At 38.4% G+C, this 18,016-nt stretch overlaps 1 protein-coding gene across 2 annotated transcripts; it reads right to left on the bottom strand.

Moving 5' to 3' along the window:
- Positions 1-163: 163 nt before the first annotated feature.
- LOC105839882 (probable cation-transporting ATPase 13A3) lies at positions 164-17,692 on the bottom strand. 2 transcript variants are annotated; one of them, XM_012686495.3, is made up of 11 exons: positions 17,079-17,692; positions 9,483-9,567; positions 9,161-9,388; positions 8,958-9,082; positions 7,152-7,308; positions 6,839-7,043; positions 6,415-6,753; positions 5,365-6,322; positions 3,757-4,276; positions 3,488-3,669; positions 164-3,367 (listed from the first exon to the last, which is right to left on the bottom strand). In XM_012686495.3, the coding sequence occupies exons 1-11, from the start codon at positions 17,098-17,100 to the stop codon at positions 1,950-1,952; spliced, it is 4,239 nt and encodes a 1,412-aa protein (XP_012541949.1). In that variant the 5' UTR covers positions 17,101-17,692; the 3' UTR covers positions 164-1,949. The 2 variants fall into 2 exon arrangements, with proteins under 2 accessions (XP_012541949.1, XP_012541948.1); XM_012686494.3 differs by lacking the exon at positions 17,079-17,692 and adding an exon at positions 10,157-10,314.
- Positions 17,693-18,016: the final 324 nt, after the last annotated feature.

Here is an 18,016-nt window from a genome sequence, read left to right as displayed (position 1 = left end):
AATGCATAAGTTTTGCAATAATTATACGATATTACAATTGCAATTACTAGACATCGTATAATCAAAGTAACGATTACATTATGGGTTAAATTAAATTTTAATGGGACTGGTGTTGTTTTATTATGCCATAAAAAAAGCAACGATGAAATAAATAAACAGTATCTACATTAAAAACATATTTTATTTGACAACCGCTACTTTTCAACACAAACTATAGCGTCGCAAGTAAACCAACGCGATTAAGTATCTATATATCCGTTGCGCATACTTCGTAAGTACATCCTTTTTTTTTCTTGTCGTAGTTATTTAACAGTACATAATCGGCTCCGAATGACGATAACACTTAAGTTATCGCTATCGGTTTGGGTTATTTTATAACATCGCATAGTATTCACGATTATTTAGTGTAGTACGTCTAAATATGCACAGTCACCAGATCCTTCGCAATGTCATCTCTAGTTTAAGTCAGAAATTCACCGTAGAACATAGACTTTCGAGATGTAGCGTTTAACAAGCAGCACAACGAATTAATTTGCTGTCGCGATCATCATTCGTAATCACTTTTCAAATCTCATCGTTCCGTAAAATGCAACGCGCATAATGTATACGCTATATTAATTATTTATGCTGTACAATTATGCTATTTGAATAAATACGAATAAAACTCGAGAATGTAAAAATGCATCGGGGAAACGAGTCGAGTGCTCGGGGAATAGTGACCAGTTTTAATTTCCGACCAAGCTAAACGTACTTTGAAGGATTAAGTCACGAATTAGCTTAAATATTTAATAAATTCGAATTGCAGTGAAAAAAGATATCACATTACTGAGTTGTTCTCGTAGTTCTCGCTTCGCTCTAAGATCCTGCAATAAATGGTACCGTAAATTTTACGGTCTTTAAAACGCAATACGTTCCAGCCAGAGCGGGTTTTCCTTTGCATAATATAATATATACAATTTACAATTTCTCGCTTTCGAAGATAAATAACAATAATACTTTTCCACTCTCGGCTATGAAGGAGGAAAAGAAAGAGTAGGACTAGGGGGTAAAGGAGGAACGGGTCAAAAGGGACCCTGGCCTTGAGTCGACAAATATAAATAATCCTGAGTTAGAAAGTGATATTTACGGAGAATTAAATAATAATCATATAAATTACAATAATAATTATATAAATTATATAATAATAAATGTAATAACATATGCATATATGCAACAAATTAGATATAAAATACTAACTGCCAGGCGAAAGAAGAATCTGCTCTACAAAAGAATAATCAGGTCTAATTAAATAGCTAGAGATCGCAAGTAATGACTAAACAGCGTCAATGCTGCTCTAACTTCCGATTTATTCCTATAACATGTAGCTTAAGTAACGTCATTAATCACCAAGCCGTAGCTATCGTTATCGTGTTAGCTAAATGCATCGGCTCAGAATTTGCCTGATCGAATGTAGAATTCTAGCCGGGCGCCGCGCCGTTTACTTTTTTGCATAAAACTAATCGTCATCATGATCAACATCAAACACGTATTCTGACTATCACAAATACCGAATGGAAGGAGAGTTTATCGAAAGTCGAGATTACAAGAGTATAAGACGTTCGAAAACGCGAAGTCGCCGTGTCGGGTCTTTCAGATTACGCTTCATATCAATCGCAACCCTTATGAAAAAGTACTATTGAGCTATTGGACTGTTCGCGAAAAAACTACTGAAAACTATTGGAACTAATAGTAATACTATTGGACACACTATCAGTTTCCTTAGTTTTCAGTAGTTTTTTGGCGAATAGTCCAATAGTCCAATAGTATTTTTTCATAAGGGAATTATCACTTCAATCGCCCTAAATGCGTCGATTAGAAACAGAGGTCAAATAATACACTACATTAATTTAGTCCGATTGATTTCCAGATGTTCAGCTACCTCTCGATCTATCTTTCGAGTGCTTCAGACCTCAGGATGGCAAGATATCTAATTCAAGCACATTCCGAGCGTTGGACGACACTCGATCGTCGCTCTTGTGCACTAGAACGTCCTTGAACTCCCTGAGCTTCTGCGGTTGAAGGGTCGCGTTCGGATTTCTGGGAAGCGTGGCAATGGGATTGGTATTGTGATTCATGTAGGGCTTCTCGTAACGATTGATGCCATTCGCCGATTCCGAATTGTGCCGTCGCTTCACCGCGGTTTCCGCATTCGATTGCTTCGGCGACGAGTCCTTGTCCTCGAAACACGGCACCGTCTGCATCGATACCGTGTTTCGGCAGTCATTGAAAAGCGATCTGGGATTCAAAGTGACCTCGCGAGCGGACCCGAAATGCTTGAATCCGGCGCAAATCGGCGAACTGTTCATGAAACTGGTATCGGGTTCGGTGATCCGTTTCTCGATCTTGATCTCGGTGACGTTCTGCCGGATCAATAAATTCGGCGCCACCTCCGGTAGCGGCTCCTGAGAGATCGGCGGCCACTTGAGGTCGCGCGCCATGTCACGTTCGATGGCCAGGAACTTCCGTCGGGATTTATCGACGTTGTGCCAGCGATAGCGCAGTTTGCCGAACACGAGGTACTCCACAAAGAGATACTCGGCCAGTAGCGCAATCACGAAATTCGTCACGCCATAACCAACCAGCATGAAGCGAAAGCCCAGATCGTTGGGCAGCACGAGCTCGAACCAATTGGCCAGCCAATCGAAGGGACATATTCCAAGGTAGATGGAGAAGAGACTAAGGAACACGAAAGAGGTGAGTAGGCCATAATTGGTGAAGAGGGACTTTCTGTATGGCGGCCCTTTAGAAAACGCGACCGCCAGAATGATGTACTGCATGGAACTGACGATGAAGACGGTGTAATTCTCCAAACAGCCGACGTCATCCTTATTCTCGGTTGCGGCCGCATTGAACGGCACAAACCACGGCATCTGCCGTAAATGCCAGAGGCTCAGATATTGGAAGGTAGCGACGATCAGAAGTTGGGTAACCAGACTGAGTATTGGCGATGTGCTGATGAGGCTATTGAGCGGTGCCATTTTCACTAACGGGCCCTCGTAGGCCTCGGTACGACCGAAAAAGAAAGCAAATATGGAAATGATAAAAAGATCAATGTACAGAAACTCGATGTCCGTCAGATTTGACTCGATGCTGTAGAGAAGCATCACCGAGATAAATTGCGTGAGCGAGTAACCAGCCATGTATTTAAAAATGCCGAAGGAGGTCACCAGTGCGGCACGACCCTCACGTATCACTGTCAGAACACAGGAGATGTTAGTCTCGCGGCTGGTAAAAGGTGAGGCAACGGAAGATTCCGTGTCCGATAAGGATATCCCAGTGTGCGCAGCTTTCAACGCGCCGCAATCGTTGGCGCCGTCTCCCACCATGGCTGCGGAAGAAAAAATCTTATTCAGATCATTAAGATCTATTGCGAGTCGCACTTATTTTGTCGTTCCTTTAAAGTTGCGTCATACCGTTAGACAACGTTTTCTTTAACATTCGCACTTACCAACGTAGTATCCTAAAGACTGCAGTTCTTGAACCAACTGTTGCTTCTGATCGGGCGACATTCTCGCGAAAATGGCACCGCGGGTGACCACCTTGGGTATCAGTTCAGGATAATACTGCTTTATTAACGCCCACGTTTTTCCCGTTAGCGCAAACACATACTTGTTCTTGGAATATTGTACACTGCAATTCGGATGAGACACAAGATTTGTATTACCCTTTTATTTTTACATAAATTTTGTCGCGATGTCAAGAGACAGAGATACTTACTTGTCCGATAGATAATTGACATCGTTCTCTAACTTAGTGTTGCCGAAGGAGCCGCTCTCAACGGTTTCCAAACTAACCACACTGTTCAGATCGGTCATTTCACTGAGATCAGGCTGACCGTTCGGTGAAGTCGGTGACGGTTGACTGTCACTTTTTGTGAAGTAGATCTGCGGTTTCGACTGATTCTGCTGATTCGTTGAGACGGCGATCACCGGCGTGCCTGGTTTTACAATATCGCAATCTCTAGCTACTGAGAGTGCAGTCAACATATTGTCGCCCGTCACCATTACTGTTTTGATGCAAGCGGTGTTCAGTTCGGCTATCACCGGGGAGGTTTCGGGCTTCAGTCGATTCTCCATAACTATAAGTCCCAAAAATGTCAAATCAGTCTCGGCAGCTTCACGATTTATACGCTGCACCTTGATGTACGGAAGACGGTTCAGAGATTTGTGTGCAAGAGCGATCACTCGGTACCCCTCGGATGTATATTCTTGTAAAACGGCCATAAAATCTGGAGGAACTACAAAAAGAACAACAGATATTGTTTATATAAATAATTTAATTAGTTGTACACGAAATAAACACATACTTGCTTTAAGTAATTATCTTTTCTTAAAATATTATTTTGTAAATTAAAACAAATTTGCTTTTAGCAATAATTTTTTTGCTAATAAAAATAATATTTTATCTTCAAAGTAAATAATTTGTTAATAAATTATAAATGTAATTATAGAAGAAAATTGTTTTTTTAAGTAAAAGAATTATTTTTTACCAGAACACGGTTTTAAAAATAACAGTCTATAATAGGTATATTGCATTTTTTAACTGTTAGTTATAATGTAAAAGTAATTATTTTTGTAAATATATATATAAATATATATACAGATTAATTATATTTCTAAATATATTATATAATTAAAATATTTTTTCAGTTATTAAATAATTTCTAAGTTTAATATAATTTTAAATATTTCAAGTTTTCAAGTTCAAGTTTTCAATTTTAAATATTTCATATTTCAAATAAGATATTTATATCTTACTAAGATATTTAAAGAATTGGCGTCATATTATTATAGTTTTCCCACAGTACTATTTTGAAATTAATTGCGCAAGCAGTTATCAATATTTTATAAAAGATCAATACTTTAACATCTATTTATGTACATATACCTATATTGCAAATTATGTATATGTATTTTTTTTTAATTTTATTATACAATTCAGTAAATGTTCTATCTTGGCAACTACGTTTAAATAAATAAGTCTAAAAATTATAGATAAATAAATATTTTTTTATGTCAAAAATAAAAATAATTTTTATAATGGCATATTCTTTTTTTTCTAAAAAATATGTAACAGTAACAAAAAGGTGTGATTTTATTAAATATCTTAAAAATTGTCTAGAAATTATTAAAGTAATTGTTTTTTTTAAGGCAATTTTATAAACAATTAGAATAAACTTTTTTCACGTAAAAATTGTATTAATCGTATTAATAGTTATTTGTAAATAAATATAATTTTGTAAAACTATTTGTTTAATTGAAATAAAACAATAAAATTTGATAACCAAAATTATGTTGAATATAATGGAATCGTGGGGATACTTACTGGATTCTGCTCTTGAGAGACTGAGGATCATTTCCGGACTGCCCTTGCAATATAGATCGTAGTGATTTGCGCCCAACGTTCTGGTGATCACGCTCATTCTCTGAAGACTCGATGTAAAGGGAAACTGCCGGACAATACCAACTTCTAGTCCTTGCTCGCCCAATTCTGTCGTAGAATCACCGAATGTAGCGTCCGAACGGAGGTTGTTAAGAGATATTCCGTCTATCACGTCGGAAGACATAGAGTTTTGTCGACTGAGCGTATCGCAAAAGTCGTTGGGCAGTCTCTTAAGAAGCTTGGAATCCTTCGCTGGCTTGACAATCGTCGGGAAAAGCATCGAGAATTTAGATGTATCGGATACGTCAGGTTCCTCCAATGTCCATCCAGTGGATTCAAACATTTTTAGATCAAGCGGATCTCCTACCAATTGGTTATCGATTATGGTGATTCCGTGGCATGTAACCATGCCAATAAGGACTTCGGATAGTGGTAGACTAGCGATATCTTTGACGGGCAACTGAAACTTCCCTTCTGATACGCTCACTACACCCCACATATCCAGACCGTCTTCGGTCAACGTTCCAGTCTTGTCGAAGCAAATGCAATCGATGGATCCCGACACATTAATTGTTCTTGGGCTTGTGCAATATATTTGGTTCTTTTTTAATCTACGCTGCGCCACGAGACGTCCGACTGTCATGGCGGCTGGCAATGCCGGCGGCACCACAATAGTGATAAGATCTAATGCTTCCAAAGCAATATGACTGCCATGAACGCCTCTCAGTATCTTCGTCACGATTGTATAAATGACGCCGATGCTGGCTATGCACGCTAACAGTATAACGAACTTGTACGAGTCCTGTTCAAACTTGAAATCCACGGGCGGGGGATACATGATTGATCGAACCAGGTCACCTTTGCTGGTGTTGAAACCTGTTCTGATGACTACCGCCAATACCTAATGTCGCAGCACAATCGTTTACATTAAAAAAGAATTGATGCAAAAAAGTAGAAAGTTGTACGAAGTATATAAATCAAGTGAAAGTTTACCTTCTCACTGCCATAGTATCTCGTCTGAATGATTCTGGTACCGCAGAAGAGCGTATGCCTAGCATGTTCTTTGGTATTATATATCACATCGTTGGAAGAAGGAACTGGCGTTTTCGTGACAGGTACAGATTCGCCCGTCAACATAGACTCATTGAGGATACAGTTGCCGGTCAGCAGCACAGCGTCGCACGGCATTAGGCATCCATGTGATGGAATGACCAAGACGTCGCCCGGCACCAAGCGTTCAGCCGGCACTACTGCAGTTTGACCGGTGGTACGATCTCGCATGACCGTGGCGACGTCGGATGAATGCACCGTCGAGCGTAAATTGTGCTGATTCTGAAGAAGAACGAAATTCGATCAGATTGACGCAAGGATAGTGGCTAGAAAAAAAGGAAAGAAAATCAAGGGGAGAATAACTCACACGTCGCGTCTGGAAGACTGCCATTATAATGCCAGCACTTGACATCGCCAGAATGACCATAGCGTAGTAATAATAGTCGTCCGCGACCCACAGACAAAAACTAAATAGTTGGAAGACGTAAAACGGGTTGAGTACCTCGAGGCAGAGCAACGTGAATATGCTCTTCACGGGAATTACGATCTCATTATTGCCGTAGACGTTCCGCCTATCGATGTAAATTGTCCAATTAATTAATTTAAATGTAAATTGCCATAATCGATGCGTCATGACGCAAAGTTCCCGCTAAGAGACATTGAAACGGTTCGACTTTTACCTCATGTATTGTTCTTGAGAACCGAGACCTTGTGCTTGATGCAACGTGGATATTAGAACGTCGGTATCGAGGCCACGCAGTTTCAGAAATTCCGATCTCTCCTGGTCCCAGACGTATGTCAATTTCTTGCAATTGAAGATGGTTATGGATGGCACCTCTAAAAATATTATACCTTATTTAGCTATTCCATATTTATAACGCAAGATTGCAAAAAAAAACACATTAATTATACAGTTCAACAAAAAAAGTAATAAAAAAACGAGACTAGTCATTTTCTGTAATTTATTAGACGTTAAATATTTAAATTATTCTACCACGTTATAATTTTGAGAAATTGGCATTTAAAGTTGTAAAAAAGGTGTATATGTAAAAATTTATATATATAATTTTTGGCTAAAATTTGAATATAATATAATTTTTTATAGTGTAATTTGTATTTAGTATTATAAAAGATTTCTATACATAAATTTTTGTAAAAATTCGGACATTTTTTAAATTTTGACATTTGGCATATTATATTTATTTATCAATTTTAATATCGAGGATTCGTTCAAATTAGCAACGTAAAAAGCAACCTTAAGTTTAAAAAAATTTATATTGCAGTAGAGAAACTGTTTAATAAATCATCAAAGATCTAATTCACAGCTTTTTTGGAAAAAATTCTATTTAACCATAAATGTCTTATTAACTATCGCTGATTAAAAGTCTTAACAAAATATAAGGTACCTGCACCCAATATGTCCCCTCTCCTTAAGTTTGGAGATTTTTGTAATTTTTTAATGAATAAAATTATAAAATTAAAAAATAAAAGTTAGATTTAAAATAAGAAACATTTCTGAAATTAAAAAAAAATATATGAAGTATTTTTAATTATTTAAATAAGTATAGTAAAGATTAAAAAAAAGACAGCACTTGGGCCATGTTGATTACATATGTACTCAATGTGCTCCAGCTACGTATTTTCCTTTTTTTCGTAAATATTTTTGAAAAAAATGCGAAATAACAAATCAACATGCTTAATTAAGCATTTATTAACATACTTATAAAAAAATTACATATATAACTAGTCATTAAATAATGAAACTGTGTTTATTTACTACAGGGGCGTTATTTTCTCTTTTACTTGTCAAAAATTTCAACTAACTAGAGAAAAACAAGAAATACTAATCAAAAATTAAACATTAAATAAAGAAATAGAATCTTAACTTTTTTGTATATTAATAAGATATATTGAGTTTTTAGAACTGTCTTTTAATTATAAACATGATGTTATAATAAAAATTTAAAATAAATATAATGTTCAAAGCATAAATAAAGAGCTACAATAATATAAATTGTAAATATTTATAATTGTTACATGATAGTTACACAAAATAAAAACTTACTTGAAGTTTTAAACTTGAATTTGAATAATTTGATAATATTGCATTATCGACAGTTCCATTTCAAATCAGTCTTCTAAATATTTATCAGCTTATCCGCATATTTCTTATCTGCACATTTCTTTAATGTTTACTATAAATTTTTTAGTACATTTTTTAAAGATAGATAGTACATTTCCTCAAAGTAGTAATTAATTTTCTTGTTAAAATAAAAATTTGTGAAGTTATTAGAAATACTTTATTATGTTCAAATTAATTTAAGTTTGGGAAGATTTGCTTCGAATTCGTTCCACGTTTAAATTAAAGAGATTAGATTTGATTTGACATAAAAATTTCAAATTCAATTTAGTTTGATTTCCAAGATTCAATTCTATTCGATTAGACCATGCAGATGTTAGATTTGACCTCTAGATGATGAACTTACGTTTGAATTGACCCCCGCAAAGATGCACGGATAACATCGGGTAGGTTTCCTTCTCTTCTTTGGTGGTTATTACACTGCCATCCCATGCTTCATCAATCAGAGATTCTTCGTGAAAGGACTTGTTACTGTGAAGTAAAATAATAATTATTAGAATTAATTTCGTTAATATTGTTTATAAAAATTGTATTAAAAACACTACTAACATAACTTCCTGAGCAGTCAAGTTCCTCAGCTTCTTCACGTAATAACTCGTGTGTTTGCCTTGAAATTTCTCAATCAGCAAAACGGTTTCTGCCTCTTCTAAAGGACATTTGGTGTGGGTAGCTAGGAGCATGAAATGCGGCACCCAATGAAATATCAGCCTCAGGAGACCCCCGGTGATAATGATCAGGAACCAGATAATAACAGTCCGCGTGCGGTTTCGTTTATAACTGTAATGGTAATGAGAGCGGAGATTAAGCGGATTGCACGAGATTCAAGGAGAATTTACCTACGATTACGTGACGCAACACGCGAGTAACCTACCCGTAAATTTCCATCTGGTCCTCTTCACCAGGATTGATATAATCCACTCCATTCTTCAAATATAGGAGACCATTGGCTCTGGTACCTGAAATAATGCCAGTGTTGTTACAACGAGGGGCCATTCGCACGCCGATTCGCGATCCTGAACGCTCGTTCACCGATCGCGCGAACTTTGTCCGATCAACGCTTTCTCCGACGTTTCGTAAGATTCTGTTTGTTGTTATTATAACGCAATGGTTAGGCGCGTGCAGAATGCGGCACGTTTCTGACGACCACGATGCCGCTAATGGCCTTTATAGCCCCGATCGCGTCAAATCACGAGGGGAATGAGAGAGAATGGAAATTGTGCGGTTATCGTCGAGGATAATCGCGGTAAAGTAGCGACGTGGAATGGGATACGGCCGGGTTCCCTTATAAAAATGTATTACCGGGTGGTATTAAATTGGTCAGTAATTATTACTTATTTTGAGCATTATAAGTACCGACAGCAGTGCTTTGAATACTTAAAACAAGTATATTAATTACCGGCCAATTTATTACTCTTCAGTATTATATTTGTGTTATTTAATGTCGATCGATATCAATGACCCCGAGATAAATTTGTAGAAAAATGACGGAATGTGTGATACAAATGTTCGGGGATAAGATAGAGACATTTCTTCCTTGCTTCTTACCCTCTAGCAGTTCCGTCTTCTGCTCGCGCTGATGCTCGTTTACGGTAGCCGCGTTACGACCACCGAAAACACTGTAAGCGTTTCTGGTGAAGCTCAGGTTCAGCTTATTTGGCGTCGGCGGCATGCTCGCGATTGAGAAAATGCAGCTCAACCGAAGCGTGATTCAAGGGAAAGTGATTAACTACTTGGAAAACTTTCGAACAAACGGAATTCTTCCTTCGATAAACTTTAACATCCAATGCGGTATTTGTTTCCCCCTTTCCTTTCCTTTCTCTTTCTTTCTCTTTCTCTCTCTCTCTCTCTCTCTCTCTCTCTCTCTCTCTCTCTCTCTCTCTCTTTCTACTGTCCGTCCGATTTATAATCTTCAAAGAATTTTCTTCCCTTCTCTTGACCTGTCTCCTCCGCTATCCGCTGTCACTTTACTACTACGTACTTTAATTTAACACTAGCCTTAGTATCTAACGAATTATTGTCCGTATACGGGCGTTTCTCGGATCGCTCGATATGAAACAGAGTTTCATTACTCGGTGTGACTAAAGATTCAGCTGGGACGTTGAAAAGACGCGAAGACGAGAGGGAGGAAGGAAAGGATAACGCGAAGACGAGGTCGGTCAGCTACGAGGTACGACGATGAGGCGAGGGTGCCGTTTAAACGGTCGCGCTCTTCGGGACGTTAACCCCGTCTGCTACCGACACCGATTGCCCGCCATTTCGGGATCCCTCTTCAAGGTCCTCGCAGCAGGTCTTGGCGTCGCGTTATCCGGCATCTGGTCGGCATCGAGCTGGCACGGGAGACACGACAATGACGACGACGATGACAATGGCGACGACGTCCTACAGAGTGTAAAGACCGTCTCGTGGCTGCACCAGAACCATGGACCGACGACGACGGTGGTCGAAAGAGTGGCAGGAGAACGAGGTTGCTGATGAGCGAATAGCGGTGGTTGGTGCTATCGCTTCGGACCTGCCCTCAACTTCCTGGATTCGTGTCAGTCGCCAGGGTCGGTGAGCTTTCGCCAGCCGATTCGTGGCATGATAGCCGCCCGTTCACCCTCGCTCATGCCGCGTTTCACCAGGTACACCAGGTCCGAAGCGCCCCTGCCTGCGGAACCGCCTCGTAGCGGCCGCGGTTGCGGCTGCCGTTGCGGTGCTAGCGCTAGATCGCGATAACGGCTCGCCGCTTTGCTCCGCGTACCACCTTTAGCTCGTGAGGACGACGGTCCGTGATCGCTGCGACCGCACGCGGCCGCTACACCAGCTTCTACCGCCTCGCTTATGTGCTCGTGCCTCCCTTGTGCTGCTCGTTGGCGCGATCGCAAATACATTACGGGTTATAGAAGTATCCGGGGTTGCCGTCGGGATGTCTCGATCGGCAGAGAGATTGGGTGACAGGTCACGTTTTTCCTCACGCACGCACCGTGCTGTGCTTGGGATTTTTTCCCCCTCGAGAAATGCGAGAGTCTCGAGTTTCTCTCTTTTTCTTCTTCTTCTTCTTCTTCTTCTTCTTCTTCTCCTTCTTCTTCTTCTTCTTCTTCTCTTTAAGTAAACGAGATTACCGGATCCAGACTCGGTATGAGCTCACTTGGCGCGCGAGCGAGTTCTCCTTCCGATCAAACCAATCAATACGGGGAAGAGGTTGCGCGACGTTACGCGGATCGGCGTACCCCAAGATACCCAGAAATCAACGGATCTATTAATAGATCACTGGTTACGTCAACGATGAGTCTCAATTCTCGACAGCAAGAAAATGTAACAAACAGAGAGAATAGGAATAAGTTCTCTACACAAAACACCAACGGATTTTGCACTCTTTTTTGCGAATACGATTGTCCTCGCGAAGAAACGCTGACGACGACGATGATGCCGACTTTTTCCACGGTCGCGCAATTTTTTCAGATGATACGCTTAAACTCTTGACACTTCTCGGGACTTCTAAGTACAGAGAACACAATGCGATAGTTTGTGTCTAGCATTTTACTCATAGTGCCGGTATACGCTGCCGCTGATGCGCAGTAGTAACAAGTCCCGGTCCCGATCGCTCGCAAATTAGGAAACGGAAAAGAAAACGCCACTCTCCTGCGCGAAATCACTTTGCGCGCGGGTGTTTCCACGTCGCGGCGCTCATTCGTGGTGTTGACGCCACTATTGCGGGATGCTGTGCCACGCAGATGGATCGTTCTGCGTCTCGGACCGCAAAATGTACGGCGTGCCGCGTGCTGCGGGTACAGAGCAATTTGCGAAAACGTGCTCGCACTAAAATGGCGGCGCAGCGCCGTCGTTTTGGAGTTCAGGCTTCGAAATTGCCAACTCCGGTCGGACTGGCTGGCTAGTCAGTTGGCAGACTGCGCAGCGACTCCTCGCTGATCACCGACGTCGCTCACTGATCGAACAAAAAACACCGGGAGGAGACCTCTTTCATCGTAGAACACACGCGGTCGAAACGTCGCGATGACGAAAGCCGGGGCTTTATCTGCTCCGAATTGCCTACCAGCCTCTGAACGTGAGCGAATCGAATAAATAGCCTGGCATGGAGACCGAGAGGAAGACTTGCGCCCTGAGTAGCGAACTCGGTTACAGGAACGTGTCTAAATGGGGCGCTTCGTCGAGCAACCGACGACGGATTGGACGCGGTTCAATGCTCCGGCAGGGACAACTAAGTATCTACTGGCTGCGCGGCGCCTTCTGTCCGCGCGCATCATGAGGAATGCGATCAATCATGGTCTACGAAAGCAAACACTAGATAAGTTTTATCTAGCATTTGTGCGCTTTATTTCCGTAAACGCTTTATTGCGCCTACAACTTACAGTAGATTAAAATTATCACACGAATTATCATATGGAATACCGTTTTGTACAAATAATACGCTGTCTGTAGCGCTTAACTACAATAATTAGCGTTTAACAAATATCGATTTTAGTTTAAAATATACGGCTTATATATTACAATATAATTATCGCTTGAAATGTCCTCTCTCCATCTTTCAAAATTATCTTTTTACCCATATGGAGTATTTGTTCTTATTTAAATTGCTTCCTATTTTTTACAACACTTATTTAGTAAAAATGTGAGTATATATATATAGATGTATGTTCCAAACAAACAGAGAAACGTATTTTTTTCTTACCATTACTAAATAAATTCTTAAATGCAATAATAACAGAGAAGCATGGTTAAGAATCAATAAACTATTTTATAAAAATAAGTAAATTATTTCGAATCGTGGTCCTTGATTTATCCGAAAACGACTCTTTGAAAGTTTAGACGTTAGTACACGCGTCGCGTTTCCTTCGGCTTCAGTTCTCGTATAGCCGCACCTGGGGTTCCCCTACCAACAGTAGTTGCTCAACTTACAACGATGACGAACGTCGACATCATCATCGATGCCGACCGTGACTCATTTTTCCGCTAGCGCCGGCGCGACCGAGTTTTCCTCGTCATCGTTCCCGTTAATTACGGTTCTGATTTAAGCTATTGGCTTTTCTTTCTGTTATTATTCAACTTCTGTTATTATGCAACTTCCAATTGCAGGTACAAATTCTTTCACCATATCCATATATCGTTCTAAACTCTACTGGCTGACAACACCGGTTGATCCTCTTCGATTCAACTTCATCGATTCGTCTTTTACTCTAGCTCGCGTCTGCTGTTTTTGTCTGATATTTCCCTTCTATCCCCTCGCGTCTCGTGAGATCCCATTGTTGGAATATTGAACGACCAGACCCTCGTGGTCTATACCTTGTTTCCACTAACTCGTCGCTGTTTTAACAACACGTGCTTCTCAAACGCGAGCATTTAAAAACCTTTACTCTGCCTTTAACTGAACCGCATATGCCATAAAATTTCAAAGTAACTTTCATCTATTATATGTCATTTAACGATACAAAATTAATATTTTTTATTTTTATATGATTAAAAAAAAATTTTTTATCTATTTTGATTTAAATATTTTCTTATTCTTTTACATCATTATTGTTGTTAATATTATCAATACTTATAATTAATATTAATATTAATAATAATGTTATTAGTATTTATAATTTTATTATCGATTCTAAATGTTTTTTACTTTCTAAATTTTTATTATCAAATTTTATCTTTAACACTTACTTACAAAAAAAAACATTTCATATTTACATTTAGAAAATTGTTCCATCAAATTATCCGTTCAAAATTAACAAACGGATTTAGGTCAAATAAAAATCCGATTATACTTTATTAGGAATGAAATCATCGGGATGATTGAAAAAACGAATTATCCTTTTTCCATTTATTTTTGGATATTCTGATGATTTCACTCTCATAGTCATACCATAGTCAAATTTCGATGTAATTTAAATATTTGTTACTTTTTAATATACTAATCCGATCATTATTCTTTGAAATTGTTCTCAGTGTATGTTAATAAAATCAATTTTTGATGCTTAAATGTTAATGTAACATAATGTAACATAATGAGATTACATTATTTGAAAATTTTGTGTTAAATTAGTATTTAATTCATATCTATCACAATATCTTGTCAGTGTTAAAATAACATAATTCATAAATTAACAAATAATCTAAAAATAATGAAATTTTGAAACATAAATTTTTATATAAATAAGTAAACTGTACGTGACAATATTATAAATGTTATATTATAATTGTTAACTTTACTGAAAAAAATATGTTTCCGCAATTTGTGTTTTCAATAAAATTATGTTTCCAAGTTATATTTCTTATATTAACTTTTTACGTAATATTTGTTTTATTTTTTCGTATTTTTATATTAAATTAATACAAAAAAAGGAAACGGACCGTATGGGAAGAAAATTTTTTTACTGTGTAATGCTAATGATTTTAACTTTTCATTAGTAATAATAAGTCGTACTCGCATCGATCGCAGATGTTACAAATAAAAAACAATAGGAGATTGTCAACCGCAAACGGAGTACACACTGCAAACGTGTTTTCGTTTGCTAATGAACGGTTTTACATAATAAACAAATAAGGCTGTATAAACACATATATATTTGCATAAACCTACACTTTGAGAAATTGTCACGTAAAAATACTGCTTTGTATTTTACCGCTTATCCATACGGAAAATCGCCCTTGTTTGCTAAATAACTCTTTCGCGCTAATTACTATCGTGGCATTCAGAATCCTTGATAAATCCGCGATTAATTGATAATTAAATATGTGAGAAAAATAAGTCTTTATCGCGAAATACAATGACTCACATATAAAGCAAGTGAAAACAGAAAGATACGTTCTTGCAATAAGAAATTTCGCCGAATGAATTAACTTTTTAGATGAAGATAACGATCAGCGTGCCTCTTTAATTAAAACGTTAAACAGAATTAAAGGCTCGTCAACGTCTCGAAGCGTCAGGCGAGACATCGTTAGCAATTGAGCAATATTACTTTTGTTTAAACGGTCACGACTTTAAATGGTGCAGAGGTCGAGGACAATGTTGCTAGCTAAATTTGTTGTTTCAACTCGAATCAATTTGACACAATTAAATATAAGCGCCTGCTATTTTAAAGCTTGCCATTGGTTCATGCGCAAATTTTTTTAACAATAATATCACTGATAAGATCACTAATATAATAATTTTAATTTGAAAAAGTATCATACATATGTAAAATCTTAATCATTTTAATTACTTTTTGATCATTGACAAACTTTTCCACTTATAAAGATACGTTCCCTGTTGTCGCGTAATAATTAACTCTAAAATGTAAAATACTATTGCCAGTTATGTAAGACTACAAGATTAATGTGTTGTCACGCGTACTGCGCACGAATCTTGCGCGACCAGTTAACTCTACGTTTTCTACAAGTCCGTCAAAAAAACATGGGAAGAGAGCATAGAGCAGAACTATTTATGTAATGCCTCACAATTTAATATCTAATAATAGTATAATTAAATAGTACATCTAGTATGATTATGTTAACAATAGATCATTACATTATTTCTTTGTAATAACCGTCCATCGGATTGTTATATCATTAACATGTATTTTTTATTTAAATGTCTTTAAAAAGCAATATACATCAAATTTTCTCATCATGTGCCATATTAGCAACAAATAAACCTTCAATTTCTTTAAACTATTGTATGAAGAATTTTATTTAAATAATTATATAGTTAAATGGATATATATATATATATATATATATATATATATATATATATATAGACTTTACCATGATATGTATATATGTGTCTGTATGTGTCTGTATATTTTACCTAAAATGATTTTAAACGAGATTAATCTCTCGTTACATGTATATTAATTTATGCTTGGGTAAGCAGATTCAAAGTCTTGTCTTACTTTGCAATTTCTTGCAAAAATACGACTCCAACGTAATTTGCCGCTGGGGAGAATTATCAGATTTCTTTTCTCAAAGTAATGTCTCTTTACAAAACTGTCTTTGAGCATAAACCATTATTTTTTACTTCAGATAGTTACTCCACTAGTCCACGGCATAGAATATTACACAGGAATGATGGAACATGCATGTGCACTGATATTATTGAAAATGTTACTAGCGAAAATATGCTTTTCTTTATCAGTATACTTCAGTCATAAATTTGCGATAATATTTTTTTATAAAAGACGACCGTCCGAGTTTTGCCCATCAATCGGAACATATAACTACCTTCGGGACTCATACAGGTGGTTGCGATACGGAGCTGTGCGATTTAAAAGCTTGGGGTGAAAGTGCTAAGTAACAATTAGCATAACTAAAACGAAAATTGCGTGTGATATTAGCGTGTTAAGGATTCCAGACACGGGGCCGATAATCGGACGCTTATTGACGAACGAAGCGAACGTTCGATACAGCGAGATACGGTTTGACAAGGATAACGAGACCAATCTTTCCCATAAATCATGCTTCGGTTTCATACTTGGATAAACGATCTCGGTCTTACCATTCGCTGATGACGTATCCATCTTGGTGTCGTGCGGCGATCAGCAGTGAGTATCGCTGCGAGTTCCCTCGTGGTGTTCTTTGCGATAATCTGTTTCCTCGCGGGATGAATGTATTACTTCACAGTACCGTGCTGCAATTCTTATACCGAGTTTGCGAAACCGTCTAGCCAATGGGACTCCAGGTAAAAAAAAAAAACAAATACCAATCCACGGGAGTAAGGGTACTCCACTCTTTTCCAACAACCAAACCGGACTTACCCGTTAAGACAACACAAAAGTAAATTTTAGTTACACTCTATATATTGAAATGCACAGAAAGATCACGCTCCGCTCGTGTGCCGCGTCAGTAAAGATTATCACGGGACGTTATTTCGAAATGACAATGAATAAACTTCCGCGGACCGCTACTTGAAATAGAAACGGGATGTAGAACCTTAGAAGTAGTCGAAAACCAAATGGTTTCCGCGCATCGCGTTGGTGAATATGATGAGGTCCACCGTCACCTCATCGGAAATGTGTCCCCGCGATGATGGATCACCGATACACGCGAGCGTCTCTCGATCGCGATCTCGCACGACGGTGCGCGACGGCGTATCGGACGACACTGCGCTCTCGATACAACACCACGCCGCCGATCGCTCTCTTTCCACCAGGCCAGACCAGTACGTGCTACCGCCATCGCTGGGCGAAAGTCTTCTCTTATCGTTATGAGGCATTTACTTGCGAGCCGATTCGTCAACAATCTAGATCCGTAGCGCGATAGCGCTCGGACGAACGTGTCGAAATCGTGCGAATTTTCGCTCGGAATTCTCGAAACTCCTTCGCATTACCAGAACAATCGTTACGCAAAGGTTGCGCGAGTATGTGAAGGTAGTTTATTCATAGTAATTACTCGAGTTGCAAAATTTAAAGAGATTACGCATTTGTGATCTCGGTC

The sequence above is a fragment of the Monomorium pharaonis genome, chromosome 9, assembly GCF_013373865.1.
Source record: "Monomorium pharaonis isolate MP-MQ-018 chromosome 9, ASM1337386v2, whole genome shotgun sequence".
Classification (NCBI taxonomy): domain Eukaryota; kingdom Metazoa; phylum Arthropoda; class Insecta; order Hymenoptera; family Formicidae; genus Monomorium; species Monomorium pharaonis.
This window is presented reverse-complemented; position numbering and strand designations above follow the sequence as displayed.

Coding starts and splice junctions, on each gene's coding strand:
- LOC105839882 (XM_012686494.3), bottom strand. CDS start 10,280: ATGCCGCCGACGCCAAATAAGCTGAACCTGAGCTTCACCAGAAACGCT. Junction 4,277..5,364: donor TCTCTCAAGAGCAGAATCCA/GTAAGTATCCCC, acceptor TTCTTTTTGTAG/TTCCTCCAGATTTTATGGCC. Junction 3,368..3,487: donor GTCTTTAGGATACTACGTTG/GTAAGTGCGAAT, acceptor TTTCTTCCGCAG/CCATGGTGGGAGACGGCGCC.